Here is a 13,144-nt window from a genome sequence, read left to right as displayed (position 1 = left end):
TGGATTTCTCTATTAGAAACGATTATCAGTAATTTGTACATACATATGGATTGTCTGAAATAGATAAAACTTAAAACAAAAGTATTCAAAATTTCATTTTAAATAGTAGTCGTTCAAAAAATAGATACAAATAAAATAATGTTTTTATCTTCAATGTAATGAATCAGACTTGATCAAAAATAAATTTTCATCTGTTCATCTGAATGTTGGTTTAAAAAATTTCTTAATAGATACTAATTTATCAATGAATTTATGTATAAAATGTACATTAAAGATAGTTTACGAATCAATCTAAAATGTGTCGAACTCTGGTATTAGTTCAGTGGAAACATGTAGAATTATATTGCTTTTATCGAAAAACGCGCTACTTTAGAATAGTTCGAACTTCCGGAACGAGCGCTGCATTCGCTTCACAAATTCATTTCCGCGTGGTAGAATCGGCCATTTCTTTTCCAAGTGTAACGTAGCGCGGTTGTCCTCCTTGTGCAGCTGAGTAAGTTAAAAACTCCCGAAAATTTCTATGATTTATTTCTATTTAAGTACGAAATATTCTGAACATTGCTAGTAGAATACATTTATTTAAAAAATGCTTGAATCGAAATAACATTTGTCGTCGAATTTGTAGCATCTCATAACCAAATTTGTGATTCCACCACGTGCTCATTAATTTTTTACTTTACATTAAAATACAATATTACACTGATTCAATAACTATAATTATCATACATGAGTTCAAACTTTCTGCATGAAATAATATTAGATGTTGATGAAACGTATTTATATTTATTATTAAATCTATATTCAATAGCGACGGCACAAAATGGTAAACGGACGAATTCCGTCGGTCTTCTCAAAGACTTACGTTACGCCTAGGAGACCTTATGAAAAGGCTCGTCTAGATCAGGAATTACGAATTATTGGTGAATATGGTCTTCGTAATAAACGAGAAGTGTGGAGAGTTAAATACACTCTGGCAAATATCAGAAAAGCTGCTCGTGAGCTTCTCACGTTAGAAGAAAAGGATCCTAAACGTTTGTTCGAAGGTATTGTTGAAATAAATTTTATATTAACTTGTTCCGATAGCCAAACTTGTTTAACATAAAAATACTGATGATACATACATTACTTTCTGACACCTCTTGTCTGATAATTTTTGATGACGTGTTGTTCGTACTGATTAAACAATAGACTAGTATTTTACTTTATATGCTTTTACTGTTTTTTAACCAAAATCTGTATTTATTAGGAAATGCTCTTTTACGTCGTTTGGTAAGAATCGGTGTATTGGGCGAGAGTCATATGAAACTTGATTACGTTCTTGGTTTGAAGATTGAAGATTTCTTGGAGAGGCGTCTCCAGACTCAAGTATTCAAATTGGGACTTGCCAAGTCTATTCATCATGCTCGTGTACTCATTCGTCAACGTCACATTCGGTAGGTTCCTTGAAATGTGGATGCTTAACGCGCCTTAAAAAATGGGCAAGGAATATCTGATCACACGCAGATTATTTCTAATCTTTAAGGCAATATTAAAATCCTGATTAATCTCCAGATTAGAATTATCTAATACTATTCTGGTTTCATGCCCAGGAGACATCGATTTCTTTTCTTTTTATATATTTGCTTGTATTCTCGCCCTGTGTTAAATATTTGAACAATTTGAAAATAATAGTCTTTTGACTACTGCAGGTATCCGAACCTTTTGCCCGATTGATTGTCCAACATATTAAAAAAAACATGACTTTAAATATGGATGGGCAATTGCGATGTTTAAGAATCTTCACCGCTATTGAATTGATTAGATTAAATGTTGAGAGCTGTTTTTATTTCAGTCAGGCCACTTAAGTGCCAGAATACTGGCACTTAATGTCTGTCGTTGCAATAATGGATTTGTACGCATTAACGATAATCGGTATACTCTTTGTATATTAAATATAGCTTCTTTGTATGGTGTTTTGAAGTTTCAGAAATATAAGATATCGAAGAACATGGGCGTCGGACATGAAATATATATACTGTTTCAGAGTGCGTAAACAAGTGGTGAACATTCCATCCTTCATCGTACGTTTAGATTCACAAAAACACATTGACTTCTCGCTGAAGTCTCCGTTCGGTGGTGGTAGACCCGGTCGTGTAAAGAGGAAGAATCTGCGTAAGGGAAGTGGTGGAGCTGCCCCAGAGGAGGAAGAAGATTAAATCATATTTTGATGTAATACTTTAATAAAAGTATACCTTGATTATTTAAAAAGAATTACAAGCATAACTGAACTTAATTAGAAAAGACCTCAACTTTCAAACTTCGATTTCATTAAGCTTTTCGAAGTTGGTAGCATAAAAGTTCCTAACGCTATGCGTGAAATATTAGGTATAGTTGGTATTTTTAAATATTGAAATAGTTAAAATTACAATTCGTGACATTTTTGGATTTACGAAATTTTTCTTTTCTTTGACTGCTTTCATACTCTGATTATATTGTAAAATACGATAATACTTTCTAATTTGAAGATTAGATAATTTCCCAATGATTGCTATATACGTGTGGAGGAAACCCTAGTGATGCAACACAGTTGCCCCCGTGCCATGCAATTTTACTAACTTCAATTTTCAAGATATATATTTTAATTTGTATAACAAAGCTTTTTCGTAGTTAAAGTTAAAACATCCCCATTTAGCGGTCAGTTGAATAATTTTTGGCACAATTCGTAGAATTTTATGAATGAAATTTTGAAAATATAAAATAATGATGCACAGTATTTTGAAACTGGAAAACAAAGAAACAAAATTAAAATATATTTTAACGGTAATATGAATGTTAAATTAACCAATAATTAACTTTTAATTTAAATTCGTGGTAATTGTTATTGTAACACGGTTTCGCAAATAATCTGAACGAGTAAATTACTAAATAGGAAAAGTTTAATTGAGGTCTTTACATACCCTTAAAAATTTGCATTGCACAAATTATTTGAATGTTCTTTTTAATGTTCCATTTGATGACCTTCGTGACCCTCGTGTAGTTTATTTGGAGTATATGTTGCAAAAAATGTTATGCACCAAGTACAAAAAAGGCAAACCAAAGTAAGGAACGCTATAGCATTAAATTTATCCCAACCAAATATTAGTTCGTTAATAGTCTTAAATTCTTGTCTAAGTCTACGTCTCGAGTTCATATTCCAAACTCTTTCCGTGGATTGATTATTAGATTCCATTTTCAATTTTCGTTAATCAAATTTACTTTCCGACTGATAATGCTCAAAATGATCGAACATTAAATTATGCCCCACAATGTATAGAAAGGTCTGATTAGATAAGAATTAAGTAGATTAGATCGTTCTCTGCAATAAAAGTAGCAATTTAAAAAATTGCATTTAAAGAAGAAATTTACCAGAATTATAATGAATATTAAATATATAAATATAGCTCATCCAATATACAATAAATAACACATATTTAATATTAATTTGTAATCGTAATTTATTTCATAAATTACAGAAAGAAATATAAAACATCTTTTCGGTACACAGTGTTGAAAATATTTGCGTTTATTAATTTGGCGCTCTTATTCTATCACATTCTCGTTTCTAATATAAAAGAACCAAAAAAAATGTCACGAATAGTGATCTTGTAACGAATACTGTAAATTCTGTGCATAGAACCTTCGTATCGTGAGAAAGTTCTATCGAATGTCCAGTCTATTAGCTATACACATATTTCGTCTGTAATATAACCTTAACGTGTAAAAATATACACTTCGTAATATCTTTCAAGTGCCCATCATTTTACAGGAATTAAAGAAATTACAATTGAATAATATTTGTATAATTTATATTTTGTACATTATTGCATACCACAACGATTACGAATATTGTATTGTAAATATTTTAATTTGATTAATATAAACAAATTAATTGACTGCAATAAAATAGGACATTTTATCGCGGTAAGATGAAAGTACGAATATATGTAGGTACATGTAATCGTACCAAGCAGCCAGAGTGGGCAGCAGTCTACCATTTGGTAACACTGATCAAGCCTGAAAACGTGTTTATTCAAATTCATTGAAACATATTTATCAGAAATCGAGACTTATATGTGACCTTTGCATCTAACACTCTTATGTATATCTAAATGTTTAGCCATTAAACGTAAATCTAGGTAATAAAATAAGTAAAATAAAATTCGTACTTGTCGCATTATATTTAATACGTTTTGCTATTATTATTTTACATGAAAGTTAATCAATGCTGATCGTTGGAGTTTCAAAATATCAAAGTAGGTGCGGATACTGACATTGGTCAGTACTCAGTATCGTTCGTACGAATTAATAGATATAACTTTGACCATTTCCACCTCTCGAAGGTTGCATCAAATGCAAATAGGCGACTTGCTGCCATTTTCAGTTGATACTCCGCGAGGTGAGAGGTTTCCAAGATGGCGAAGAAAACGTTGGTGGATAAAACGCCTCAGAACGAAGATTCTTTAAAAAATAACGACGATATACTGAACGATGACGAGGAACCAAATTTTAGTGATCCCGAAGGATTTGTTGACGATATCACCGACGAAGGTAAATGCAATCTTTCGCAAGTGACGTTCGATAAAATCTGCGTTATGATTGAAGGCATGGCTACGTATAGTCGCAAATGTGGCACGCGAACCTAACCTTAAAAATCACGAGTATGTTATTTTTCTAACGACGAAAAGTGTTAAATTTGAGTATATACGTTATGGTGGAAATTGTGGTAATACTTTGTTACAAATAAGAGATAAATGTTAACGTTTCTACGTTTGCAGAACTCCTCGGTGATATTTTGAAGCAAAAACCGTCGGAGACAGATGGAGTGGAATCGGTTATTGTTGTCGATGGAGTTCCCCAAGTTGAACCAGAGAGATTGGAGAAACTTCAATCTGTTATTACCAAAATTTTAGGGAAATCTGGAACGATAGTAAACCAATACTATCCCAAAAATGAGAACGGATATACAAAAGGGTGGGTTTTCAATTTCTTTAACACTTTTGCACTGGAATGATTAATAATCGTTTTGTTTCAAAAGTGGAAACGATGCGTGTAAAATTTCTATAGAAACGTCTTTTAGCTCGTTTCATATTACCACTGATAGTTTAGTCAAAGTGAATCAATTCCAGTGCAAGTAGTTTATACTTAATACAGAATCTGTTGTAGATTTAGAAATATACGTAATTTATTTCATTCTAGGTATATATTTCTAGAATATAGTAACCCTCTTAATGCTTTAGCAGCTGCTCAATCTGTAAATAATTACAAAATTGACAAGTTACATACGTTTAAAGTAAATTTATTTACCGATTTCAAAAAATTTGAAGAAATTCCAGATGAGTGGGAACCACCAAAACCACAGCCATTCAAAGCATCGACAGATTTACACTATTATCTTTTAGAACCAGATGCTTACGACCAATTTTGTGTACTTTATGGAAATGGTCCTTCCGTTACCGTTCAGGTGTGGCTGAATTCCGCCCCTGAACCAACGTTAATCGAAGATCGTTCCGTAAGTTACCATACATTTTAGATTAGGTTAGTTTTACTGTTAATTTTTCGTTCTTTAAAAATTATGTTCCCGACAGCGTTGGACGGAGACGTACGTTAAATGGTCACCATTAGGAACGTATTTGTCAACGTTTCACAAACAAGGTGTCGCGTTATGGGGTGGTCAAGAATTTGAGCAAAAAGCAAAGTTCAATCAGAAGGGTGTCGAGTGTATTGATTTCTCACCTTGTGAACGTTATTTAGTAACATATACACCTCGAACCGATCTTGGTGCCGATCAGAAACGTCTTGTCATTTGGGATATCCTTACCGTTAAGGAAAAACGTTCATTTTACGCAGATGGTTCTTCGGTATGGCCTATTTTCCGTTGGTCACACGATGATAAATATCTTGCTCGTATGGGAGAAGATATTTTGAGCGTTTACGAAACACCCGTATGTTTTTATTTTTCACATTACGCGGCATTATATAATCGTTCAAATCTGGATAAATTTATTTATTATAAATGTTACAGTCGTTTGGATTGTTGGACAAGAAAAGTATAAAAATCCCTGGAATCAGGGATTTCAGTTGGTCTCCGACAGATAATGTCCTTGCTTATTGGGTACCAGAAGACAAAGACGTGCCAGCTAGAGTCACCCTTCTTGAAATTCCAAAGTAATAATTTCAATTGTTTCGCCATGTGTTTACTTTGTTATAAAATTATTAATTATTGCAATTTGATGATTTCAGTCGTATTGAAACGCGTAACAAAAACTTGTTTAATGTGGCTGACTGTAAGATTTATTGGCAAAAGTCGGGTGATTATCTTTGCGTGAAAGTTGATCGTTTTGCCAAGCGTAAAGAGAAAACGGAACAGAAGTACATGGTATTTAATCGACTATTTCTTGGACACGATAGAAAATATACATTGCGCGTATAATGATTTCTACTGTTGTTACCAGGGTATGTCATACAATTTTGAAATCTTTCATATGAGAGAGAAACAAATTCCGGTCGACAGTGTAGAAATAAAGGAACCGATCCATGCATTCGCTTGGGAACCTGTTGGAAGCAAATTTGCTATCATTCATGGAGAGATTCCAAGTGTTAATGTCAGCTTCTACGAAGTGCGATATGGCCATCAGCCTGCTCTTCTTAGTAAGTCTCATGAATAATGTCAACGTAAATAATTGTATCGTGTATTATACAATACTTGTTTTATTTAACAGAGAAACTGGAGAAAAAAGCCTGCAATCATTTGTTCTGGTCGCCGTCTGGACAATTTATCGTTCTTGCTGGATTGACAACCATGGCGGGAGCTTTAGAATTTATCGATACTAATGATTTTACCATTATGAATTCAACCGATCATTACCAAACTTCAGATGTGGAATGGGACCCTACCGGGCGGTTAGCATACACTTTTTTAGTTCACCAGTTAGGTAAATTATATGGTGACAGTTACGCAAATACGTATTCCGTTGCAGATATGTTGTGACAGCAGTTTCCAGTTGGAAAACTAGCGTCGATAATGGATATTGGATATGGACATTCCAAGGTCGTATCTTAAAAAGAGTTAATCTAAACCAATTTAATCAGTTGCTGTGGCGACCGAGACCGGCAACGTTATTGACGCCAGAACAAATTAAAGAAATTAAGAAAAATCTGAAGAAGTATTCCGCGCAATTCGAGAGCAAAGATCGCATGCGATTAACGCGTGCTTCAAAGGTAGGCTTAATTTTAATTGGCAACATTGCATATTACTAACTAAACTGTTTTATAGGAATTGATTGAGAAACGCTGTGCAGCGATGAAATCATTCGAGGAATATCGTTCGAAACGTATCGAAGAATGGAATAGCCAGAAAAAGCGACGTTTAGAATTACGTAATAGTACGTATAAATATGACCAATTTTTTTCAGCTTTAAATGCAAGATGTTCAGAGTGCAGTGTCAGAACCATTTTTTTTTTCAGATATCGATACTGATGAATTAGATTCCGATTCCAAGAACGTTGAGGAAGAAGTGATCGAATTTTTCGTCAAAGAAGAAATATTCTTTCTCGACGATAAATAAAACTGTGGAAGAAAATTTCTTGTCTGCCATTTTTGGAAATCTCTAGTGCAAAACCGATTCAGTAATTTGTGCAAAGTGTCATCGAAGCAATTATCTGCGAGAGTCACATTAATCGTGACTCCTAATAGTGAACAATGACTATTCTAAGTGGTTATGAACAGTTTCTCTTATATCATTTCTGCACTCTAATTGGAATTGCTTCCATTATTTCGACGTTTCGTATAAAACGTCGCAATCATAGTACTATAAAGTTTTATCACGTTCCATACAGAATAGTGTGTCAATCAACAAATAATTATTATTATTATAACCACACGCAACGTACTTTTTATTTATCGAACCCATACAGCTCGATCTATAGAATCGATCACATATATTAACGGTAAAGGACATCTAGTTTTTTTTTTATTTATATTTTTTCACTTAATTATAAACAGAAAATTAATAACTTCGTCGATCATTTAAAGTTCCATTTTGTACTAGAAGCACATTTTTTAATTCATGTACGTGCATCGTCAAAAAAATGACTATATATTAATTCTGTTCTTGTATAAATTAAGTATAATTTAAATTACGTACAGCAGACATTCCACAGGTATAACGTATTATTTAAAAATAATATCGAAATAAGACCACTAAGGCACATATCCATGTTGGCGGGATTCTATCTTGTTCAAAAAATGTTTTTTTTGTTACTGGCTTTGCGCTCGAAAATAAACGTTCGTGTTCTTTTTGTAATTCATTTTGTAGCTCTTGATTTTTCGTCATCACAGCAATCTGAGTCTCTAAATCTTTTTTCACTGACCTGTAACCTAATTATATATGTATATATATAATTTTTAATTCCCAGTAACTATTCGCTCTCTAAATTTGTTTAATGTAAGTTACCAAAATTAGGCGATCCAATGAGTGTAAGACAAGGCTTTTCTTGACCTGGTAAAGAATACCATAATCCTTTCGCGTGGTACGTCCATCCTGGTCTAATAAATTCCCATAATGTCACTCTTTTTTGTTGGCCCATGCGATTACAATGTTTGATAAATGATTTTTCTATTTTTGTATATGCTGCTGGAACGCCACCAGCGATACCTTTGGCACCTAAACACGATATTTATTTTATTTACATTAGTTGAAAAGACCATGAATTCTTCAACGACTTTGATTTTACAAAACTAACTTACGAAAGAAACCATTGGCGGTTGGATGTGCTGTTAAAAGGTGACACGTTCCTTGACAATCTCGAAGTAATGCATTACTGTATTCGGAAGTTAAATTAAAATAGCCAGTTGCTAATCTAAGTGTTGTACCCGGTGGTGCCGTTTGTAAGAGTTTTAACGTTATATGACTATCGTGATGAATATTTAGTTGACCCATTTGTATCAAGGGGAAGACCCAAGTATCTGTATTCGAAACTTTCTCTTCTAAAATAGTTTAAATTAAATTCTTGTTTCAAATTATTCCTTTATAAATGTATCTATAATTAAATAAAAGAACTGTACATAGACGTATGTCTAAAATAAAAATATATATACCTATATTTTCTAAATTAGAGCGTTCAAATTCCTTTTGGAAAAATGTTCTCACGCTGTCGGCGGCTTTTTCGATAAACTTTATGGCGGGATCTTTAAAGGGATGAACATTTGCAGCAGAATTTAATACTGTAGTTCCATTTGGTTGAAGTAAAAAGCTAAATTCTCCTACCCTTTCGACTAGTTCGTTATAAAAATCGCAAAGTTCCTTGCAATCGTCAATTACGAAATAACGGTCTTGTCGGTTCGTAAAATAATCATTGCTAAGATTAGCTCTAAAAAAAAATTGCTTTACGTTATTTCTACAGACATACAATTATGTGGTTAGATATTTCTACGAAGAAAAGATATTGACAATTACCCGCTAATTATTATATCATTATCTATTAAATATAATTTCATGTGTTGTAGTCCTACTAGTTCATTAAAGCGATCTGGCATTATCATCTTTAACAGTCCTCGAAGTTTAGGTGTATGGTAGAGAAAAATCTGACAACAGTGACCATATTTTCCATTAAGTAAAGTTTCCAATATTTTACACGAATTCAATTTACCTCTGGTGCCTCTCATAAAATCCAATAAAATTTTAACTTCTACGTTACCATTACTTATATTTAGTACTTGATCTATTGCTTTTACCTATGCATAAAAACATTTTATCAAGCTCGATAACCCTTTTGTAATATTACCGGTATTCTTATATTTTTATTCAACAAGGTATTTGTTAAGCGTTCTTACTAAATCAGATTCTAATTTTCCCGTGCCTAAATATAAGGATGCAAAGGTTATTCTTTTCTTTGCATTTTTACACTTTTCTATGAGAGTGGAATAAAACACACTAGGTTCGTGAATGATCTTAATCTGAAAAGAAAATAATCATTGCAATATTCCATATCTTTCTTCGATAAAAGGTTTTTGTTTCTACCTTAGATCCATTTATAGGAAAGCACGGTGCAGCTTTGTATAACCAAGACAAAATGTGCAATTCTGATTGCATTGTGTCGACTTGAACAATTTTTTCTTCATCTATTATAGCAACCTGCGTGATGTTTCTCATTACAGATGAATTTGTACAAGAGGATTTTAATTCTGTTTGACTACTTATCAACAGCTTCCTTGTATGGAACCTAGAATTTCATTTCGATAAAAAGACATAATACTTTAACATACCTGGCAAATTGCGAAATTTTGTAACGTGTAACTAGGCATAAATATAATGGAACACTTAAACACAGAAATTGCGTCAGTTCCATTCATGAAATATTGAATCAACCTATTTGAACGGAATATAATCAAAACTGTATCAACACGACTACGAATAATATTTTTATGTTCAAGAATTGTATTAGTATCAATATAATTTTTGGTAGATTGTATTTCATTCAAATAACTTGTTAATATTTCGTAAATTTGGACGAATGTTCAAGAAAATCATTACTCCTTTTTACGTGAAATTTATATATTAAGGTTAAAGTATGTTTATTTATCTCTGAAGAATTCTTTGTATTCTGCTCACCGTTTTAAGTTTTTAAAAATCACACTGTGCATGAGTAATACCTCAAATCACAGATCATTAATATATAAACGATTATATTCGCAAACTGAACCCTTCCCTCCCGATTAGAAAACTGTAACGCGCGCAATCAAGACCTCGGAGGGTCGACAAAGACAAAATGACATATGCCATCTTTCTCGATTCACCGAAGCTGCCCGAAGTAATTTCGGACCGTCTCGTGGGTGTCGAGAGAGAAAGGCTGACACTTCCCTTCTCGCTCTTGAACTAATATCCGACCTTCCGTCAACAGGTCTCCACTGGCCTCTGCTGACCGCTGCTGACCACTCCTGGAATTTCTGACAACGTATAACGATTACGACTGGCTACTGTTAGTCTCTCCCAGCCTCTGCTGACCGCTGCTGACCACTCCTGGAATTTCTAACAACGTATAACGATTACTACTGACGTCTGCCAGCCTCCGCTGGTCTCTGCTGACCGCTGCTGACCACTCCTGTTACTTCTGACAACGTGTAACGATTACGACTGGCTACTGTTAGCCTCTCCCAGCCTCTGCCGGCCTCTGCTGACCACCGCTTATATTTCTGACAACGTATAACGATTACTACTGACTTCTGTCTGCCTCCGCTGGACTCTGCTGACCGCTACTGACCACTCCTGATACTTCTGACAACGTATAACGATTACAACTTGCTACTGCCTGCCCCTGCTGGACTCTGCTTGCCACTGCTTGTCAATGCTAGCCTCTGCTGACCACAGCTGACCACCCCTGATGCTTCCGACAACGTATAGCGATTATTACTTGTTACTGCTTGCCCCTGCTGGACTCTACTTGCCTCTGCATGCCTCTGTTGGCCTCCGTTGGCCTCCGTTGGCCTCTGCTGACCGCTGCTGACCACTCCTGTTACTTCTGGCAACGTACAACGATTACTACTGGCTACTGCCAGCCCCTGCTGACCTCTGCCAGCATCTCCCGACCTAAGCTGACCTCTGCCAACATCTCCCGACGTCAGCTGACCACCGTTGACCACTGCTGACCGTTGCTGACAACTTGTGACATGATGTAATATAATATAATATGTTTATATGTATTAAAGCTTTGTATAATGTAAATCTATGGCAATAAATGATATAATTTCAAAGAATTCAATGTGTTCTCATCATTTTTTACCGTCCTTTTCCTCTCCAAATCATTCTCTTACCTATAAGATGCGTACCACCTTCTTCGCAAGTTCACCACCATTTTAGAAAAATTCCGGGCGCTTTGAAAATCCGGATGACCTTGACCCAATTTCGAAAGTGGGTCAAGGCCATTCGAATCTTAGAAAAATTCCGGGCGCTTTGAAAATCCGGATGACCTTGACCCAATTTCGAAAGTGGGTCAAGGCCATTCGAAATTTTAGAAATCTTCTGGCCGACTTGGAAATCCGGATGGCCTTGACCCAATTTCGAAAGTAGGTCAAGGCCATTCGAAATTTCAGAAATCTCCGGGCCAACTTGGAAATCCGGATGGCCTTGACCCAATTTCGAAAGTAGGTCAAGGCCATCGAATCTCAGAAAAATTCCGGGCGCTTTGAGAATCCGGATTTGGCCTTGACCCAATTTCGAAAGTAGGTCAAGGCCATTCGAAATTTTAGAAATCTTCGGGCCAACTTGGAAATCCGGATGGCCTTGACCCAATTTCGAAAGTAGGTCAAGGCCATCGAATCTTAGAAAAATTCCGGGCGCTTTGGGAATCAGGATTTGGCCTTGACCCAGTTTCGAAAGTGGGTCAAGGTCACCGGCATTTCAGAAAACGCTCCGGGCACTTTGGAATTCCAGTTTTAAGCAGAGAAACGGTTTCTTATAACTAAGGGAATAATGGGGAGAGGAAAAGAAAGGTAAAAGCGATGAGAACACATAGAATTCTTTGTAATTATATCATTTATTGTCATAGATTTACATTATACATAGTTTTAATACATGTACATCATGTTAGAAGTTGTTAACAAAGGTCAGCGTGGTCAGCAGGGGCCAGCAGAGGTCAGCAGAGGGATGCAGAGGCATGCAGAGACTAGCAGGGGCAAGCAGTAGTAAGTTGTAATTGTTATACGTTGCCAGAAGCATCAGGGGTGGTCAGCAGAGGTCAGCAGAGGCTGGGAGAGGCTGACAGTAGCCAGTCGTAATCGTTATACGTTGTCAGAAGTAACAGGAGTGGTCAGTAGCGGTCAGCAGAGGCCAGCGGAGGCTGACAGACGTCAGTAGTAATCGTTATACGTTGTCAGAAATGCCAGGAGTGGTCAGCAGCGGTCAGCAGAGGCTGGGAGAGACTAACAGTAGCCAGTCGTAATCGTTGTACGTTGCCAGAAATATAAGCGGTGGTCAGCAGAGGCCAGCAGAGATCACCAGGGGCGAATAGTAGCAAGTAGTAAGCGTTATATGTTGTCAGAAGCATCAGAGGTGGTCAGCAGCGGTCAGCAGAGACGAGCAGAGGCATGCAGTGGCGAGCAGAGATCAGCAGGGGCGAACAGTAGCATGTA

At 35.5% G+C, this 13,144-nt stretch overlaps 3 protein-coding genes across 3 annotated transcripts; 2 read left to right on the top strand and 1 right to left on the bottom strand.

Moving 5' to 3' along the window:
• Window positions 1-391: 391 nt before the first annotated feature.
• On the top strand, window positions 392-2,250 carry Rps9 (ribosomal protein S9). The gene is made up of 4 exons (XM_076776058.1): window positions 392-493; window positions 809-1,043; window positions 1,247-1,433; window positions 2,024-2,250. The coding sequence occupies exons 2-4, from the start codon at window positions 821-823 to the stop codon at window positions 2,193-2,195; spliced, it is 582 nt and encodes a 193-aa protein (XP_076632173.1). The 5' UTR covers window positions 392-493; window positions 809-820; the 3' UTR covers window positions 2,196-2,250.
• A 2,134-nt stretch (window positions 2,251-4,384) lies between these two features.
• Eif3b (eukaryotic translation initiation factor 3 subunit B) lies at window positions 4,385-7,898 on the top strand. The gene is made up of 11 exons (XM_076776039.1): window positions 4,385-4,566; window positions 4,794-4,989; window positions 5,215-5,527; window positions 5,604-5,960; window positions 6,041-6,183; window positions 6,259-6,394; window positions 6,471-6,666; window positions 6,738-6,918; window positions 6,996-7,236; window positions 7,292-7,400; window positions 7,483-7,898. Exons 1-11 carry the CDS (start codon window positions 4,431-4,433, stop codon window positions 7,581-7,583), a joined length of 2,109 nt encoding a protein of 702 aa, XP_076632154.1. The 5' UTR covers window positions 4,385-4,430; the 3' UTR covers window positions 7,584-7,898.
• Window positions 7,899-7,913: 15 nt separating this feature from the next.
• Pgs1 (Phosphatidylglycerophosphate synthase 1) lies at window positions 7,914-10,767 on the bottom strand. Its single transcript, XM_076776040.1, has 8 exons — window positions 10,629-10,767; window positions 10,038-10,239; window positions 9,851-9,973; window positions 9,474-9,751; window positions 9,116-9,387; window positions 8,765-9,004; window positions 8,472-8,681; window positions 7,914-8,395 (listed from the first exon to the last, which is right to left on the bottom strand). Exons 1-8 carry the CDS (start codon window positions 10,658-10,660, stop codon window positions 8,193-8,195), a joined length of 1,560 nt encoding a protein of 519 aa, XP_076632155.1. The 5' UTR covers window positions 10,661-10,767; the 3' UTR covers window positions 7,914-8,192.
• Window positions 10,768-13,144: the final 2,377 nt, after the last annotated feature.

The sequence above is a fragment of the Colletes latitarsis genome, chromosome 10 (genome assembly GCF_051014445.1).
Source record: "Colletes latitarsis isolate SP2378_abdomen chromosome 10, iyColLati1, whole genome shotgun sequence".
Taxonomy (NCBI): domain Eukaryota; kingdom Metazoa; phylum Arthropoda; class Insecta; order Hymenoptera; family Colletidae; genus Colletes; species Colletes latitarsis.
Note: the sequence above shows the minus strand (reverse complement) of the source record. Positions and strands in the feature narration are given on the sequence as shown.

Excerpts from the sequence above, each read along its gene's own strand:
- Rps9 (XM_076776058.1), top strand. The coding sequence starts at position 821 with ATGGTAAACGGACGAATTCCGTCGGTCTTCTCAAAGACTTACGTTACG. Across the intron at positions 1,044-1,246 it reads TCCTAAACGTTTGTTCGAAG|GAAATGCTCTTTTACGTCGT; the intron begins GTATTGTTGAAA and ends TGTATTTATTAG. Across the intron at positions 1,434-2,023 it reads ATTCGTCAACGTCACATTCG|AGTGCGTAAACAAGTGGTGA; the intron begins GTAGGTTCCTTG and ends ATACTGTTTCAG.
- Eif3b (XM_076776039.1), top strand. The coding sequence starts at position 4,431 with ATGGCGAAGAAAACGTTGGTGGATAAAACGCCTCAGAACGAAGATTCT. Across the intron at positions 5,528-5,603 it reads CGTTAATCGAAGATCGTTCC|CGTTGGACGGAGACGTACGT; the intron begins GTAAGTTACCAT and ends TGTTCCCGACAG. Across the intron at positions 7,237-7,291 it reads GATTAACGCGTGCTTCAAAG|GAATTGATTGAGAAACGCTG; the intron begins GTAGGCTTAATT and ends ACTGTTTTATAG.
- Pgs1 (XM_076776040.1), bottom strand. The coding sequence starts at position 10,660 with ATGCACAGTGTGATTTTTAAAAACTTAAAACG. Across the intron at positions 9,388-9,473 it reads AATGATATAATAATTAGCGG|AGCTAATCTTAGCAATGATT; the intron begins GTAATTGTCAAT and ends ATTTTTTTTTAG. Across the intron at positions 8,682-8,764 it reads AACCGCCAATGGTTTCTTTC|GTGCCAAAGGTATCGCTGGT; the intron begins GTAAGTTAGTTT and ends TATCGTGTTTAG.